A 20,206-nucleotide genomic window follows, 5' to 3' on the forward strand; every position below is an offset into this window, starting at 1 on the left:
AATAATATATTTTTTAGTTAATTATAATAAATAATTTATTTAGGTGTAATTTTTTTGGCCCCGCGCAAATTTTGAACCTGGTTCCGCAAAAGTTCACGCCGGTCCTGCCTGTAACAACAACAATGGCTATGTATGTATTATGCAAAGTTTTTAAAACACTGCGATATTAATTATATGCCCTAAAAAGTCGCAAAATATTAAAGAACTGAATTATAGTTAACCTCCAGTTCTGTTTACAAACTTATATCTACAAGTAGTTTCATTATGGTAAAGTTGGACGGAAAACTTTACTTTTATGTAAACTTAAAAATAAGCAAATTTGTGTATAATTAAGGCCATGTAAACTTAAAGATAAGCAAATTTGTGTAATTAAATTTGTGTGTTAAAAACTATCCATTTAGTATCAATTTCAGCGTTTGTTTAGCAAAAAAAAAAAAAAAAAAAAGCTTTTCAAATTTCACAAAAAATGCTTCAATGATTTTAGCAGCTTTTTAGGAAATTTTGTGAACTGGCCTAGCGGTTGTTCTTTTCAAAACGAAACTAAATGTTTCATCACTGTTTTTGATTGTTGATCATGCAGGTGTTTTGTATGTGCATGCGGATATGAATTTCTTTAGTTACAAAGTTCATACTGAGATAAATCTCAGTATGAATGGTATGTTTCGGGAATGATACTGTTTACATATTTTAAGTTGACCAATGCTTTGTAATTATTTTGTATTTACGGGTTTAGTATTCAGTTAGTTGGAGTTTCCAATTGACATAAAGACCAAAGGAATGCTATTGTAATGTTCTGCCTTTGATTTACCTTCTTTTAGGAGATATATATATATATATACACACACAACACTTTTTTTTCTTCTGAAAAGGTAAGTTTCTCTTAAAACTCTATGACGGTATAGAATTGTCCATGAATTTATATCATACTTGTGACTTGTTTACCAAAGTAGTAAACCCCTCTTCCTCCACCAAGAATACTGTAGTCTCACGGATAAGGAGGAGGTTGTCACCCACGATTTGGGGGGGGGATAAAGGTATTAAGCCGCCCCCTATGTTTTAAATATATTATTTGACCATATGTTTACTTCTCCCAATGACTAATAATAATTATGGAAAAAAAAAAAAATGCAAGTTCATCATTTATGACGCAATCGGATGGTCAGTAGTATGGTCTGAAGCGCGTTATTTTTTTGTGACAGCGGTGTTATTTTACAAGAAATAAAGCCAGGAGGACCAGAATTAAAAAAAAAAAAAAAAAATTACAAAAAACTGAATACTGGTTAATTATTTTTAATCAAGTGTGCATGACATTATAGGAGGGCTGTTCAGTAAAGAATGAACATAAAAAAAAAAAAAAAAAAACAAAAAACTGAATACTGGTTAATTATTTTTAATCAAGTGTGCATGACATTATACAAGGGCTGTTCAGTAAAGAATGAACATAAAAAAAAAAAAAAAAAATGCTGTATATTTGTGTTATTAAATACATTCACTGGGTTATACTGTATTTCTTTCTTGAATGAACATATATATATATATATTTTTTTTTTTTTTTTTTTCTTCCCAACATACCTTTATTATTATCGGAACTGGTTTCCATCTGTTGTGGAAGTAGATGGGTTGAATAAATTCAAGAGAGAACTAAACAGATTCTTGGATAGGTGAACTGTGTTTTTTTTTTTTTTTTTTTTAATCTGATGCTATATAAGTTGACTTTATTGCCTAATTTGCCTGCTACTGTTAATCATCCATATTTTGATGGTCCTTTTCAAAGTAGTCACCATTTGATGGACTGCACTTAATCCAATGTTTCTGCTATTCTTAAAAAACATGGTGGAAGCCATATTTTGACGTACATTGAGACTTGCCCACAGTGTCTCTACAACTTCTTCTGATGACTGGAAACGTTTTTCTCACAGCTCCTTTAAATAAATAAAAAAACAAATTGCAGTGTGCAAGGTCAGGGCTGTAGGGCAGATGGGGTACACATTTGACATTAATACTGGCTAAATACTCGATGACATTATGAGCAATGTGAAGCCTCGTATTGTCGTGATGCAGCATCCACCCATCTGCATGCAGGCGTGGCTATTTGTGATAAATGTGATCCCACAAAGTATGCAGTACAGTTCTATAGTAAAGTCCCTTAACAGTTGTATGACAGCACAACATGATGGCAAACTATTTCTTAAATGTCAAAAAGATGACCATAACCTTTCCTGCAAAAGCCACAACTATTTATTTTTTTCAGTGTTGGTGATAATATAGCCTTCCAAAGAGAGCTTTGTTGCTTACCCTCTGGGTTGAAATGTTGAAGCCATGCCTCACTGCCATTATCACCTTGTGCAGAACCCTCTCCATCTTCAGTAACCATTCATTGCAGCCCCTGACAAACCTTCATGCGAGCTTAGTTTTGCTCTGGTGTGAATAGTCTTGGAACTCAGTGTGCACAAACTTGTCACATGCAAATGGTCATGGAGAATACTCTGTGTGCTTTCTAATGATATTCTGGACATCTCTGCCAGTTGCCTTACTGTTATGTGACAATCTTTTTCTCACAATTATAGAAGCAGTGTTTATGGTTTTTCTGGTGACAGCACTTGTTGGAGCTCCATGACGACCGTTTTTGTGATTCATATGTTCATCTTTAAACATTCTAAACCACCTGTGAGATGTGCTATATGGTAGCATGGATTCACCACAAGCCTCTTTTAACATTTCATATGCTTCAGCTGATTTTTTTTTTGAGACAGAAATAAAATTTGAGAGCAGTATACTGTCATGTCCATTGTTATGCAGGCAAAACTGAACTAATGTAAACTTGACTGACCCCCAAGGTCACACCATGTGCATGACTTGCTATGTGCTTGCAGCTTGTTTGGTCTTAAATTCTGCAGCTCCGCTAGAAATAGCAAGCACTACTTCATGAAAAATTATAAGCATTCATAATTTTTCATAATTGTGAAATAATAATTCATAATTATGTTGTTCATGAAAAATTATGAGCAACCTTTATTGACAGCCCTTGTACATGCATATGACAAACCAGAATAACATTCCGGTATGCAGTTTATTCCAGTTCTTCAGTACAATGTTTATTAGTGCAGTCTATAATCCCCCCCCCCCCCAATGTGATGATGAACATATTTATAAATATAAAAAGTTTAGCAAAAGATCTGTGTAACACTCAAAATAGTGAATGCATGTCTGTATGAGCAAGTGGATTCTGCATGGCTTAAATTAAATTGCATATTACAAATCAGGTTGCATATTAGTATTAGTAATGGCCATATGGTGCAATTAAGCCTAAGGCTTATGCTGCACCAGCTAAAAATAAATAATAATAATAATGGAATTAAATAAAATAAATAATAATAAGAGAAAAGGAAATAGACAACCTGTCTGAATCTGGGAAAGCTTTCATCGTCCTCAGGCTGCTTTTAATAAGAAGCATGACCGCACCACCCCTTCTGTCTGCCCTATTCATAAATACATTGTACGTACCATACTGAAACTCATCATCCCCTATATCCGGTGGCACAACTTTTCCATAAGCCCTCTTATGTCAGTGTTACTTGTCCTAACCAGCAGTTCGAATTCATTTATTTTATTGATGACATTTCTGACATTACTGTATAAACAGTTAAGACTTGATGTTCTTGTATAGTTAACTACCCTGACACACCCCTTTAAGTTATTTAATTGCTTGCTCCCCCTGTTAGTTGTTACCCGCTCATTTGAAATGTTTTTGCCCTCAGAACATCATGCTAATATGATCTGTTGCAGTAAGAAACAAGACCTCTTGAGGTATGTGCAAGTGTTACTTTGACCAATATTATCAGATCAACACATATTTATATTAATTACCCTTGTCCCCCTAAACTAGCAGTTTTCCTGAACCTTTAAGATATCTCAATAATACTGGCAAAAACCCTTGCACCACCTTTGTTTAAATGTATCTTGTCTCCACAAAACAGGTTCCCTCTACCTATGAGTGCTGGCCAAGCTGATAAATATTTGTTCCAAAAGCCTTGCAGAGTCCTTCAAGTCTTGAGTTAATTCACAAGGCTTTCAGCATATAATCCCTCCTATTGTGTGTGTGGGCAAAATTGTAGACACATGGACATTCTGACTTACTCGCTGCATTTCTTCAGCATGGTCCTATATTTGTCCTATATTACTTGGATAACACTATGTATACACATGTACCTTTTGAAATTTACAGGTATAAATCTTCCATGAGTAGCTGAATGTTATTAATAGTGGAAAATGATGCAGGACAGCAAGGTTATGCAGTATGCTAAAATAAAATAAACTACTTCACATATCACCTGTACATCCCTTCCAATAGTTTGTCTAGTTTTTTCTTGAATTTATTCAAACTACCTACTTCCTCAGCAAGAGATGGAAGTTATTTGGACAATCAATTACCCCTGTCTGAAGGTAAATTTTGATGTATCTTGTCTATAATTCCTTCAGTTTGAATTTCTGCTCACTCATGTGTAATCTGAGCAAGAGGAAGACTCCTATCAGCATTGAGCTTACTCAATCCATTCAAAGCCTAAGCTCCTCAGTCAGATCTTGCAAGGTGCCTAGTTTCCACATGCTGCAGTTTGCAGAACAAAATTATTAAGTGGCACAACACCCACTGTGTTGTGCCACTTAATAATTTTGTTGCCCTTCTTTGCATCCAATCCAACAGATCTACATACTTCTTGAAATGAGGCCTCCAGACCTGTATGCAGTTCTCATGATGTGGCCTAACCATTGTTTAATGCAGTGGAATAATTATCTTCTTATCCCTGTTTGAAAAATTCCTGTACATTATTGACAGAATCCCATGAGCTGTCATGTCAGCCTGGCTGCACATCTCAGACTTCCCATTTAGAATTTGTACACAGTTTTCAAAATATTGACTATTTCAAAGTAATTGTCAAGCCACCTTTTTTAACCTCATTTTGTAAAGTGCCTTGATTGCATTTGTCACTGTTGCTTCCATGGAAAATCATCCCCTTTAATTAGTTCTTTGTTTTGGTGTGAAAATTAAAGCATGTGCAAGGCCAGATGAATATAGACAGTTACAGAGTGCCGAAGGTAGCAGAAATTATCATATTAGCAGGAACATTGTCTTCATGTAAAATTCAATTTTTATTTTCTTACAGATCAGATCTTTTCTTTTTGATTGAACCTTTCAAGTGTTTAATGATTCCCAAGTACATCATCTTATTAACTCTATAAATTTATAAGGAATTATCCCATTTTGGTCAAAAAATGATACAAGCATACTAGACTGTCTGTGTGTACAGAATTTTTTTCTACCTGGGAAACTTCAAATCAGGCCCTTCGATATTTTTACAAGTAATTACTCGTAAAAACTTGAAAAGCAAAATAATCACAGGTTAAAGCAGCAATACAGGATCATCTAGACAAGACTGCAGTTTTAGTTTAGACACAGCATGGGTTGTTAAGGGGAAATCTTGCCTTGCCAATTTAGCATTAGTAGAGGCATTTGATGCAAGAAAGCAAGCTTATGCAGCATCAGCCAAAAAAAAAAAAAAAAAATAAATAAATAAAAAATAACCACTTCCACTTTACCCCTCTGTTCGTTCGAAATACCTGTCCAGCTGAGCCTTAAACTTATTCAGGCTATTAACCTCCACGACAAGGGATGGAAGTCTTCCATCAACCAACCACCTGCTGGCTAAAGGCAAATTTCCTCACGTCTATCCTATATCTGTCTTTCCTCAATTTAAATTTATGCCCTCTCAGGTGATTATTCTGAGCAAGAGGAAGAATCCCATCAGCATTGAGCATGCTCAAACCATTCAAGGCGTTATACACCTCTATCAGATCACCTCGCTGGTGCCTAGTCTCCAGACACTGTAATTTGAAAAAACTTAAGCCTTTCTTCGTAAGAGCACCCCTTTGTTCCATTCACCAATCTTGTTGCCCTTCTCCGTACTCGTTCCAGCATCTCTACCTCCTTGAAATGAGGCCTCCAGACCAGTATACAGTACTCTAGGTGTGGCCTGATCGTTGCCTTATACAAGGGAATAATCACCTCCTTATCCCTGCTTGAAAAATTCCTATATATCATCGACAATACACCATGAGCTACTCTTGCAGCCCGTCTGAACTGCTCAGAAAACTTCATATCTGCCTGCACAACCACCCCCAGGTCCCTTTCATTCTCTACCACTGTCAGTGTAGTACCACAGAGTTGATACGTTGCTCTGGGGTTGCTGTTTCCCATATGTAGTACTTTACATTTGTCAATGTTAAACTTCATTTGCCACCTCTCAGCCCATCTGCTCAACCTTTCCAGATCCTGTTGCAGAAGCATAGTGTCAGTCGTGTCCTTGACAACCCTGCCAACCTTTGTATCGTCTGCAAACTTGGACAAATAAGCTATACCATCATCAATATCATTTATAAATACAGAAAACAATAATGGACCCAATACTGAACCCTGAGGGACTCCACTAATAACATTAGTCCACGATGAGCAGTGTCCGTTGATTACCACTCTCTTCTTCTCACCCTCAACCACCCCTTTATCCATAGCAGCAATTTGCCTCCAATGCCACACTGCTCCAATTTGTGCAGCAGTCTTCCATGTGCAACAGTATAAAAAGCCTTTCTAAGATCCAAGTATATAATATCAAAGTTATTCCCTGCATCCAGTTATTTTGTGACTGCATCATAGTATCCAATCAAATTGGTCAGGCAAGACTTCCCCTTAACAAAATCATGCTGTGTCTGAGCTATAACTGAAGTCTTGTCTAGATGATCCTGCAGTGCTTCTTTAACCAGTGCTTCCATTAATTTTCCTGAACAGAAGTTAAACTAGCAGGTCTATAATTACTTGTGTCACCCTTTGATCCTCCTTTGTGAATTGGGGTCACATTTGCACATCTCCAGTCCATGGGTACTTCCCCTGAGTCCAAGGAAGCTCTCATAATTATGGCTAAGGGTTTGCTTACTTCCTTTGCTGCCTCCTTTAATATAACTGGATAGATCCCATCCACCCCAGGTTCCTTTCTTGTATTTATCTTCAACAATTTCTCCTCCACTTTATTCTCAGTTATTACAAGATTCTCTAGCTTACTGCCAGAGTTGAATACACCTGTAGCATTCCCCTCGCTGAATAACTCCTCATGTGTGAATGTCGATGCAAAATATTCATTTAGTTTGTTAGCTATCTGAGCAGGATCATCAACAGTTGACCCATCGATATCAAGTGGACCAATCTGATTCATCCCCTTCCTTCAAGAGTTTACATAAGTAAAGAATTCTTTGCTGTTTTTCTTTGCATCCCTTGCCAAAGATTTCTCGTAATCTGCCTTTGCCTGCCTAACCTCCTTTGTAACTTGGTTACAGATCAACTTGTATCTATCATAGGCTTCTGTGTCACATGTTAATTTGTATGTATCCCATGCATTTTTCTTCTCTGCCATATGTCTCATTAGTTCATCTGACATCCACTTAGGCCTAAACCTTGAACAATATTTCTTAGTTGGTATGTAAATCCTAGTAGCTTCCAAGATAAGTTCTTTGAATGCTTCCCATTTTGAATTTGCTGTTGGTAACATCATCAGTTGGTCCAATTGTATAGAATTTAAATACTGTCTTAGACCACCGTAGTCACTTTTACGAAAGCAAAAACCCTTCCCTTTACCACTGATAGTAGTTACCTCTTTGAGTAAATTCCACTTCAGCACACTGTGATCACTGCCACCTAGTGGTTCATTTACCTGCAGATTCTTAATGCACGAAGAATCACTACTGATAATCAAATCAAGAGTATTACTCCCTCTAGTTGCCTCCCGAACATGCTGATGTAGAAAACAATCATCCAATAAATCCACAAAAGCCATGCTAGTGTGTGAGCGACCAGCCCCCAAATTCCAGTCAATATCTGGGAAATTAAAATCCCCCATTATAAGACTCTCTGATATACTGGCCCACTCTATTTCCCTGTACAATTTCTTATTATACTCATCAGAGTCATTAGGCCTATAGCATACTCCTACTCTCAATTTTGATCTCCCAATGGTTATGTCACACCAAACTGATTCGACACTGCACTGTCCAGCAATGTCCACTGGCTTCACTTCCTTGGATTTTATGTATTTCTTAACTAATAGCATAACCCATCCTCCCTTCCTATCCTGTCTATCTCTTCTGTAGACATTGTACTCCCCAAATTCCAGTTCTGCATTCCTTATATCTGTGTGACACCATGTCTCTGAAATCCCCACAATATCTGCCTTTGATGTTTTGAGCAATACCTCAAATTCATCAAATTTATTTACTAAACTCCTAGCATTGGTGTACACGCAAGTATATATGCACCTGTTCCTTTTCTTAGCTAACCTAACACAACCCATGTGTTTACTTGTACCCCAATGATTCCCAGCAGTCTCTGAAATATCCTACATCTTATTTTCATATTAATTTGATTGGATACTATGGTGTAGGCACAAGGGAGCTGGATGCAAAAAATTATTTTGATATCATATACTTGGATTTCAGGAAAGCTTTTGATACTGTTGCACATGGAAGACTACTGTACAAATGGAGCAGCATGGTATTAAGGGAAAGTTGCTGCTATGGATATAAGGATGGTTAAGTGGGAGAAGAGCAGAGATTGGTAGTAGTAGTAGTAGTGGCATGTGATGCAAGAAAGCATGTGTATGAGCTTATGCAGCATCAGTCAAAAAAAAAATCACACCATTCCCTCCAAATGCCTGATTCGCTCCAAATGCCTGTCCAGTTCCTCCTTAAATTTATTCAACCTATCAAATTCCACGACAGATGGAAGTTTGTTCCAGCAATTAACCACCCGCTGGCTAAAGGCAAATCATGGTAATCGATGGACACTGCTCATTGTGTACTGTTATTAATGGAGTCTCTCACGGTTTGATGTTGGGACCATTGTTGTTTTTTATATTTATCAATGATATTGGTGAAAGTCCAAGGCTTAATGTCCAAGTTTGCAGGTGACACAGAGGTTGGCAGGATTCTTAACGACAGTAACAATGATATGCTTATGCAGTAGGATCTAGAAAAGTTCGGTTGTATATTGACAAAAGCAAAGTACTGCATATGGATAGCAGTAACCTCACTATAGCATACAAACTGTGCAGTACTTCACTCAGGTTAGCAGAGAATGAAAAAGGACTGGGGGTATTAAGATTACTACTATATTTAATACCACTCTTACACCACGTGAAATTAATAATAATACACTCAGGTTAAAGGAGAATAGAAAAGACCTGGGGATATTAAGATTACTACTATATTTAATACCACTTATATCAAGTGATACTAATAATATAATTTATTAAGCTATTTGCCTGAACTGCTATACATTAAGTAAATCTTATGTAAATACAAAGAGGTTAAATTCTTACCTCTTGCTGATGCTCCCAGAAACCTGATGTGTGTTCAGGCAAGGTATGCTGCTGGCAGTTAATTTATAGGTGAGGGATTAATTCTAATAGCCAATAGAATTGGCTATTAAATTGTGCATTTGCTCTCATACCCTGCACATCAGGGTTGGTGTGCATGCTGGTTCTGGTGGTCTGAAAGGGATTGTACGTGGGCTACTTCTCCGGACAACTGGCCTATTTTCTTTCCTGGTTTTTTTCATTTCTTTTTCTATTTTCTTATCAAAAAGATGACAATATTTCTGGTTGCACTCAACCGGTGAAATACCACCGCTTTGCTTATTGGAGGCTTGAAGTGGTGAAACCCATGTTTAGTCTCTAGAGCAAAGTTTCCGGCATCCCCCTCTTCCCATACTTCTCCTTCAACCCATGCACGCTACTAAGTACTATAGGAGGTGCCTCCGTAGCCATGTGGGAAGGAGCAGCAGCAGTGCGTAGCACACTCTTCTTGATTAGACCGGGGTTCGAGCCCGTCACCACCAAATACGGAGGATGCGGAAAAGTCAGGGAATGACTACCGCATATCCTGGAGCAATATGGCCTTAGTTGCTAATGATCCTAAAAACCAAATAACAAACAAGTACTATTGGTTTCGATACCTTTCGTGTTTGGGGTTTTCATAAAAAAAAAAAAAAAAAAAAAAAATTCCCTGTCTTCTATTGATTGCTGAGGCTCCAAACATTTTTATATAAAAGGCTTCTTTGAATTTCCTTCTGTTCTAATGTCTGTCTGTAGAAAGGATTCTAGTGTTGTTGAAATCCCAAGCGTCACCACATGAAAAGCTTGGAGGGCTGTGTCGGACTTTAGAACTTTTCCATGTTATACGTCTTTTTTGTGCTCTTTGATTGTGCAGTGTTTTGTTTGTTTTGTTGTTTGGTTTTTAGGAGCATTAGCAACTAAGCCCATATTGCTCGGGAGATATGCGGTGGTCATTCCATGACCTTTCCACATCCTCCGTATTTGGTGGGCACAGGCTCGAACCCCGGTCTAATCAAGAAGGTGCTGCTGCTCCTGGCTACGGAGGTGCCGATTGTGCTGTGTAGGCACCTGTATGGCTCTCCTATATATATAGCCCCATACCTACAATGTATTTTATAGATAGGACCTCTAGCAGTGGCAGATTCAGAGTAGGGGTACCATGGCACATGCTCCCCCTGATATTTTTCAGAGAATATGCACCAATTGTTTAAATTCCCTTTAGCTACAAAAATTTTTTTTTTTTCATTTTTAACATAGGATTTTATCTATTTTTGCATTGTGGCTTGGCTATTTTCAACTGACTACAGTTGGCAATACTAATGCTGATGTGATCGCCATTCTAGTTCAAGGCATCACACAGTTTGGTCGTGCATAATGTTTACGTCTTTTTTGTGCTCTTTGATTCTGCAGTGTAGGCACCTTTATGGCTCTCCTAACCCACTTAACATCCTTCCCTAACTATATTAGATCTAGGTACGGACAAACCACAGTCCATTTCATCTCTGAATTTGAAATCTGAGCATTAAAATGTTGGCATAAATTTCTCGTTACATGTAGAAATGAAAAAATTACTCTAGCCAGCCATTAAAAATAACTTTTTGGAAAAAATTATTAATATCACATGTTTAAAATTGACAAATCAGACTAGACCTAGCTAAATTTACAGATACTTACAATAAAAACTTTGCAGTGTTAAAGACAAACCTTAATGAAAACAGTTTTTCAAACGATATCAAACAGAGATGCTATCCCTGTAAAGCACCGTACCTCCTGCAGTGTCTGGAGCAGTCCTGTTAGCCCTTGAAAGCCCGAGGGGGTGAGAGTGATTTTCGTGCCGGACTGTACCCATAACCGCAGCAGGTCTCCAATGTGAACAGCCTCTAGTCGATAGAATAATGCAGGTAAGGTAATTGGGTGTGAAAATTAAAGCATGTTGTGAAGGCCAGATGAATATAGAGTGCCGAAGGTAGCCAGAAATTATCATATGAGCAGGAGCATTGTCTTCATGTAAAATTCAATTTTAATCTCCATTTGATCCACCAAAACACATATAGATTTATCCAAGCATCTCAACTTAAAATTCTCTAGGCTTAAAACTCAAAATTTACTGCATAACAAACAATAATCATTTCTTCCCAAATAAATCTAACCTCATGAACGTGCACAATAGAATGATATCTCTTAACTACCCAGCCATATTGTCAGCCTAAGCTCGAAAACCCTGACTACGAGAAGTTAACATGCTGAACAAAGGCCTAAATTTTAAACCCGCATCTAGCCATATCTCCACTCTAGACTTCCTAGCCCACCTCCACAACGGTTTAAGGAACGTTCAGGACTATCAAGCCAAGGTTGCCATCAATATAACAGCCATGCAGTTACTACACAACACAGATTACAAGAGGATCTACAAGGAGAATAACAGTCTAACCACCTGTGAAAGAAAAGCCTTAAAAAACCTGAAGGAAGACAGAAATATCCATATGCTAAAAGCAGACAAAGGAAACACAATAGTCATAATCAACAAGAAAGATTACATGAAAAAAGTCCAAGAGCAAAAGTGGTTGACCGTAAACACATAGAAGAACTCCACAAAAAATTGAATAAAAGCACATAAACCAGGATTTCCCGCCAGGTCTATTATTAGTGGTAGACATCACCCCGACCAGAAGATATCCAAATGGTTGACTGAACTCCTCTCCCAGATAGTTACAATTAACCAGATATCATTGAAAAACAGCTAGGATTTAATCTCCATGCTTAAGAATGGGGAGAGCAATAATGACAATATCCAGGTGTTGTTCGATGTGGACTCCATGTAGTAGTAATAGTGGCATGTGATACAAGAAAGCAAGCATATGAGCTTATGCAGCATTAGCCAAAAAAAAAAAAAATTACACAACCATTCCCTCTAAAATGTTTGTCCAGTTCCTCCTTAAATTTATTTAACCTAACAACTTCCACAATGACAGGTGGAAGTTTGTTCTAGCAATTTAAACAAATTTTCTGTTTATACTCCGGCACGACAACCAAGTCAGTAGAGTTTACAATAAATCGGCAATACAAATATTTATCGTATTTAGTAGTCACGGGCTTGAACCTCGGTTCACTCAAGGAACACGTGCTATGCACTCTCGCTCCTGACCACTCGGCTACGTCAGGCCTTTTAACCACCTGCTGGCTAAAGGCAAATTTCCACACATCAATTCTACATCTGTCTTTCCTCAATTTGAATTTATGTCCCCTTAGGTTCGTATCTGAACAAGTGGAAGAATCCCATCAGAATTCATCGTGCTCAACCCATTCAAGGCCTTATACACCTCAATTAGGTCACCTCGTAGGTACCCACTCTCCAGCCGCTTCAATTTGCAGAACTTAAGCCTTTCTTGGTAAGAGGATCCTTTCATCTCCCTCACCAATCTTGTTGCCCTTCTCTGTACACGCTCAAGCAAATCTACATCCTTCCTAAAATGAGGCCTCCAGACCTGTACACAGTACTCAAGGCATGGCCTGACCATTACCTTATACAGAGGGACAATCACCTCCTTTTCTTTCCATGGGTATGTTCAACACCATACTCTTGGAAGAAGCCAAAACATGCCTCCTTCAAGCAATAGACAGCCATATCTTTCTGGGATACCCAAGACCTCTGCTTACTTTGGAAATAATAGACCTCATAGATATTTCTATAGGAAAGCCGTACTTCACATTTAATGAGAAATTCTATATGCAGATTTCTGGCCTCAGTATGGGAAATGCACTCTCTCCTCTCATAGCAGAGATATTTATGGCAAAATTTGAAGATTTCTTGGAAACCAACTGAATAAACCTAAATTCTGGAGCAGGTTTGCTGATGACATTATAGCTATCTGAAACCATGGTACAGAAAACATATGTATTCTTTGAGGTTCTCAACAGCTACCACCAAAAAATGAAATTCAAAATGATGAATTTCATTCAATAGAAAACGATGACAGCCTTCCTTTCTTGGACATCCTGTTCACAAGGAAACCCTCAGAGTTACATATGGAAGTTTACAAGAAGCCCATTGATACTGGAATCATATTAAACTACAAATTCTGCCATCCTTTCTCAACAAATATCGGCATTCTAAAGTCCTTCATCCTTAGAGTTTACAGAGTTTTTAAAAAAGATAATCTACAACAGCAACTAAAAACAATAATCAAGCTGGCCATGAAGAATGGATATCCTCTACACATTATCAACAGTCATAAAAGACACCTCCAGAACCCTAACCCCAGTAGGGACAGAAGAACCTCCATATGTATACTGTACATACCATCTGTCAGCAATAAATTAGCTCAAGAGCCAGGAAATTTTGTATCTTCACCTTTTTCAAAAGTTCAGCCTCCATCAAGCAGATTGGAAAAAAGAGAACCCCAACAATCCTAGAGGTCACTGGCAGATCCAGAAAAAAGTGACAGGGGGGACACCATCTTGTGCCTTGTTTGTGCACAAACATAATGTGACTAGCAGACCCAGGCACCCAGCTAAAATCTGAATTACTTTGAAGTAAACATTATGCATGACCAAACTGCGTGATGCCTTGAACTAGAATGGCAGTCACATCAGCATTAGTGTTGCCAACTGTAGTCAGTTGAAAATAGCTGAGCCACAATGCAAAAATAGATAAAATCCTATGTTAACAATGAAAAAAAAAATTTTTTTTTGTAGCTAAAGGGAATTTAAACAATTGGTGAATATTCTCTGAAAAATAACAGGGGGCACATGCCCTGCTACCCCTACCCTGAATCCACCACTGCTAGAGTTCCTATCTATAAAATAGACCCAGCCCTCCATGCTTTTCATGCGGTGACACTTGGGGTTTCAACAATACTAGAATAACATTAGAACAGGAGGAAATTGAAAGAAGCCTTTTATATAAAAATGTTCAGAGCCTCAGCAATCAATAGACGACAGGGAATCGAGTTCAACCCGCAATATTGTCATCTTTTTGATAAGAAAATAGGCCAGTTGTCCAGAGGAGTAGCCCGCATACAACCCCTTCCAGACCACCAGAACCAGCATGCACACCAACCATGATGTGCAGGGTATGAGAGCAAAGGTCACCTCAAACTTCCACTTCATAATAACCCTGGATCCAGGATAGATAATCTGCACAATTCTATTGGCTATTAGAATTAATCCCCCACCTATAAATTAACTGTTGGCAGCCTGTATGCAAATCAGGTTTCTGGGAGTGTCGGCAAGAGGAGTCTGTCAGCAGGCAAAAATTTACTAATCCACAGTTTTTTTTTTTACTATCCTTTCTGTACACACTGTTGTACATGCATATTCAAATTCTGTATCTCTTATATGTGTGACCATGTTTCTAATATCCCAACAATGTTCATTTGATGTATTGACCAGCACTTCAGATTCATCAAATTTATTTACTATGCTCCCAGCCCATAATAACCCCTAACGCAGCCCATGTATTTTATTTTTTCACAATCGCTCCCAGCAGTTCTTGAAATCTTCAGCACCTTCCTTTCAAGGCTGCTGCTCATTCCAAAGAAGCAGTGCAAGAATCACTTTTGCCTCTGCTATTATTAATCTATGCAACCACCCAAACTTGCAGTTTTCCAACCCACCTAGCACTGCCTTCATAGCATCAGTATTTAAATTTAAGTGTATCCCATCCATGTAGAACTGTCCTCCTGTTAACAAGCACAAACCATGCTGAGAAAAATTCTACCCCATGAGCCTTGCACAGTCTCAACAGAGCTGAATTGATTGACAAGGATCTCATCATATACAGGCAGTTCTCGCTTTACGAGTTCCCGGGTTTACAAGTTTTTTTTCAAAGTATCAAGCATCAACAAAATCGAAAATATGAACATTAATTGCAAAAAATGAATGATAAACATTCATAAATACCGCATTTCAAGCCACGAGCATATACAATACAGTGTACCCAGCTTTACGATATTAATCTGTTCCAGAGACACCATCCTATCATGAAAATATCGTAATGTGAACACAGTAACACATTGTTTTTTGGTAATTCATTCCAAACTTTGGAAGTTGAAATTTTTGCTATATAACTCTCAAAAAGGTCGTTTTTATAGTGAAAATTGTATTGGTTACCAATTCAAATCACTAAAATGCACCATGTTTCATCGTTTCATCAGGCTACGTTTCATCGTTATCATATGTTCTGTTATAAGAACCAATTTTGAATGGCTTTGTGACATTTTTCTAAGGCACATTTCTGGAGGTCATGACCATAAAACAATAAAAACAATTTGCATTTTCTGGTTTATTGGGCTTTTCTGTTACTGCAAGCAATTATAAACAGGTAGTAAACTCGATGTTATTGCATTTGCAAAAATACCGATAGCTGGAATTGTGTGGTTTTTTTGTGTTTTATTATTAATAGCCATATGGTGCAAGGAAGCTTGAGGCTTATGCTGCACCAGGAAAAAAAAAAAAAAAATTCCCGAGTTATCTGGAGAGAGAGAGAGAGAGAGAGAGAGAGAGAGTCAAAAGTAGAAAGGATCACCAAGAAAGCTGAAGAATGATGATATCCAGCTCAGGACCCTGGGTGTGCCAAGCCCATTGTAAGGACCCGTCCTTACATTAATTAATAAAAATGGTTAAATATTATGAGAATTTAACTGTAATACGAATAGTGGTTTTCTGGTAAAAACAACATAAGTTAAGTAGCACTGGAATTCAAAAAATACTTCCAGTCACTCCTTGTGTAGTTGTAGCTTGTTTGTATGGAAGTTCTTTGACGAGTCAGTGAAAGTAATATACCATGACAAATCCCCCATTAAGACAGAAGCAGATGCACCATAGTAAGGGCCAAGAGTGCTTAAGCTGACCCTCTTAAAGATTTCACGGTGAGACGCTATTAGAGGTGGGCGACGTCACCAGGTGTGCGCACGTGAGGTCACGGGAGGAGCTGTGACGCTTCTCAGTTGACCTGAACTTCCGCTTCTCTTTCTGGATTGTTCTGGTATGTTCGAGGTCCACGGAAGTTGGGGCAAAAAAAAAAAAAAAATAAAGAAGACCCGCCCACGGAAGAGGAGAGGAGACAAATGAGAACACAGGAAAAAGGATGGGCAGATCTCCTATTGGCCAGGAAGAAAGTGGTGGGAATTTTGAGAGGGAGATTCTGAAAAGGTTTTCGTGGGATTCTGGAAAAGTTTTCGTGAGATTCGGAAGAAGTTTTCGGAGCGGTCTGGAGGATGATTTGAATGAGTTGGAGAACGATACAAAGCAGAGCGGTAGTCTAATTTGGGTGATAGCTGCAGCCCTGAGGTAGATGGAAGCAGTGATAGAAATTCTGCGTATCCCGACAGCCCGTAGGAATGTTCACCTGTAAACATGGAAGCCGTAGTGAGGAAGAAGGAAGAATCACACCCTGAGAATTATATAGGCAAAGTCAGTCGAATGAGTGGTCGAACCATTGACCTACTCGAAAACCCCTCTATCCACGGAAGAAGAAATGCTGACCGGTAAAGAGTATGCGACACTGATTGATTCCAGCCGTGCAGTACCCGGTAGGGAAGCACCATAATCACCGAGGTCCCCAAATGAGCGCCCCCGCATTCCAGTACCTGAATAACCGATATGAAAGGAAGCCGAGCAGAGAGGGAAGTTCCAGGCCTAACACGTAAGTGCTAGAGAGTTTACCAACATAGGTGTACTTAATTTATTAAGGAGAGGACTTTAAGATAACTAGACATATATGGTTAAGGAGGGAGGTTTAAGTAATGAATATATGAATAAAAGTGTAATGTATTTAAGACGGACGTAGCCTATAATCTGAAGTGAAGCTCCTCATATTAATGCTTGCTGGAAGGAGAGGGTATAATAGATAACTAAGAATTGTTTAAAGTTGGGAAAGGTTTTTATAATATGTATGAAATTGAAGGTTGAAATTTCAATTTATTATGAGTTGATTTGTGGAGAGTATTTCTGATTTTGAGTAGGGGCTAATTAATAAGTGATATATATATAAAGGTATAGAGGGTTAACTGTTCAGAAGGGTAATGTTAAATTGAATTGATTAAAAATTCCTGTGGACCTGATTGCAGAAAGGGTGTCTGATTGAATAAATGCAATTTTCTTACAAATTGAGACACGAACTCTGAAAGTTTTTGTGAGCCAGTTCATTGGCTGGTAGTTGGTTTATTATACAGACTGTTCAGAAGAAGAGTGGGAAGAATCTATGTAAAGTGTATGACACGACCTATTGAAGTCCCTGTAAAGAACATGAAGAGACACCATGTCATAATGAATAATAATGTGTATTAGAATAGGATATCAGATGATGAAACAATTGAGTTTGAACAAGATATTTACACATATAAAGGTTAATGAATTAACAAGTCACCAGCCAAATATAGTTTGACCAAATACTATTGCTAATTTCTGTATGATATGTTAATAAACATTGTTTTATTTTACATTCATGTGTTGGAGTCTGTCATTCCGAAACTCAGCCAATCCTGTGGAGAAATACTTAAAATAATTAGGGTCCCCTACGAGTCAGGTAATCTTCTGAGAACAAACAAGTCAGATGCTAAAGTGGGAGGATTGGACTACGGGGATATACTTAAAAAAAAAAAAAAGGGGATAAATTATAATAATTAAAATATAAAGAAATTTAGGGCAACCAAGAAAAACAATAATACCCAAAACCCCCCACAATAAATACCCACCCCCCCACAATAAACAACACACCCCAACCCCCACAATTGGCGAGCGTAAGCCAGGATAATTCTGCACAACGGAAGGCTGAGTTCAGAACGACAGGAAAATATATTTACATGTATATATACATGCAATCCAGTTGCTGAAACTGATAGAAAAAATTCAGCTGGCGAGCCAGAAAGCGTAAGTTAGAATTATATATGTATTACTGAGTTGATTATTGTTGAATGAATTTTAGATGGAACAGGTAAATAACGGTGGATTTTAGAGACAAGTACTGATTTAGCGTTGAACTGGAAATTATTATTTATGTACAATTGAATTAATTAGTGAGACCGGACAGGGAAACCTCAAGGATAGATAGGTAAAAAAATTAATAAGTTTTATAATTATTGGGTGTTGAAATTTTACTAATTGATTATTGATCAAGCAGGTAAATGTTAATGGTAAATTGAATTAGATTATCTAATATAGTTAAAGAATTGTGGAAAGATTAATCGGCAGACATATTAATTAGTTAAAGTTGATAGCTAGAGATTAATAGATATAAAATAAAAATGCCAAGAAAGGGTAGGAAACGCGGCGAGGACTGCGAAAATTTTGGGGGCCACAGTGACGAACATGAAGGCCAAGAAAAACCAGAGGTGAGAATGATAAGCGGGGTAGCAAAGGGGTCAGGACAAATCAAATACAGCAAGTATTTGAAACCATTCAAGGGGGAATCAGGTGAAAGAGTGGAAAAATTTATTAATAAGTTAAAGCTAATTAAGGATAAGGAAGAGTTAAGCGATATGGATGTCATAACTATAGGGGAATTTAAACTAGAAGGACAGGCATTAGAAAAATACAGGCAGGCTACAGTGGCAGAAGAAATAGTAACGCTCCACAGATTCACTGAGACATTAAGAAAATTATTTGGGAAAAAGAATGACTTGCTAACAAGCGTAGGAAAATTGGGGGGATACACGCAAACCACTCGCGAAACAGTAAGCGAATTCCACCAGCGCCTCCTAAATTTAAAACTAAACACAGAAACATCGGAATCGGAGAAACAGGCATTCGAAAAAATACTAACTGGACAGTTCATCACAGGGCTCAGGCACAATTTTAAAAAAGAAGTACTAAGAAAAAATCCAGAAACATTAACAGACGCGTACACCCACTCATTAGAGGAAGAAAGGCTTGAGAACTTTAGCGAAAATACGGGGGCAAGGGAAATAAACGCAATGACCGACAGAAAGCAGCCTGAAACAGGAAAGGAATCGAGGGAATGGGGAAGCGAAATCGAAGGGTTAGCTAAACATTTAAATAGCATCGAAAGAAAGATGGAGTGGATGATGGAAAGGCTCTCTTTAAGCAATGATGCTAGAGAAAATCAGCAACAAACGGAAGTGAAACAAAGATTGGGCACAGTTTCACGAACATACGAGGGGGGAGACAAGGACGGCGGTCGAAAATGGTGTTATAAGTGCCAGAACTCAGACCATTGGACCCGCTACTGCAAAGTGAAACAGGGTGCTAAAGAAAGCTGGGAAAGGGAAGAGTATTGGGAACGAGACAGGTACCCACACGTAAAAAACCCCAGAAACATGGACAAGCACAGAGAGGAAAGGCATTGCGCAAAACAAGGGGGGTATCGGAATGAACGAGAGTGCATTAACAATGCCGTAGTCAAGAGACATGGATCTTTTAGACATGCCCGCTGCGGGAGGCCTTCATCACACTTAAAAACCGCCAAAGGAAAGGCCATATCTTCAGGTGCGGTAAGTGATTATAGCAGTAGAAACAACCTATTATATGTGAGAGGCAGCTTAGGAGGGGTACCAGGTAAGTTTCTGGTGGACACAGGAGCCTCGAGGTCTATTTTAATGTGGGACTACCTCATTAGATACTGCAAAAGGCCGAATAAGGGAGATATAAGATGTTGCCGCGATTTTCTTGTGGAGGGGGTAGGTGCTGAAGAAATTCACACCGATTATATTGTCAGAGACAAGGTAAGAATACAGGGGTGTGATAACTTGGTGGCCCATTCATATTTTGTGGCAAACAGAATAAACAGTCGTCGACACGGCGCAATACTAGCCACG

At 38.2% G+C, this 20,206-nt stretch overlaps 1 protein-coding gene across 2 annotated transcripts in view; it reads left to right on the plus strand.

The window, feature by feature from the left end:
- Positions 1 to 547: 547 nt before the first annotated feature.
- Positions 548 to 20,206, plus strand: part of LOC150076202 (uncharacterized) — a 104,663-nt gene continuing 85,004 nt past the window's right edge. The window contains exon 1 of one of the 2 annotated variants that reach the window (XM_090388109.1): positions 548 to 869. Coding sequence is in view for 1 of the 2 variants with exons in the window: in XM_090388108.1 (XP_090244234.1) it covers positions 653 to 655 (3 nt within the window). In the remaining variant the exon portion in view is untranslated. The remainder of the gene's footprint in view (positions 870 to 20,206) is intronic. The other variant, XM_090388108.1, reaches the window with a different exon arrangement.

Source organism: Mastigoproctus giganteus, chromosome 13 (genome assembly GCF_048544385.1).
Source record: "Mastigoproctus giganteus isolate SK-2022 chromosome 13, ASM4854438v1, whole genome shotgun sequence".
NCBI lineage: Eukaryota > Metazoa > Arthropoda > Arachnida > Uropygi > Thelyphonidae > Mastigoproctus > Mastigoproctus giganteus.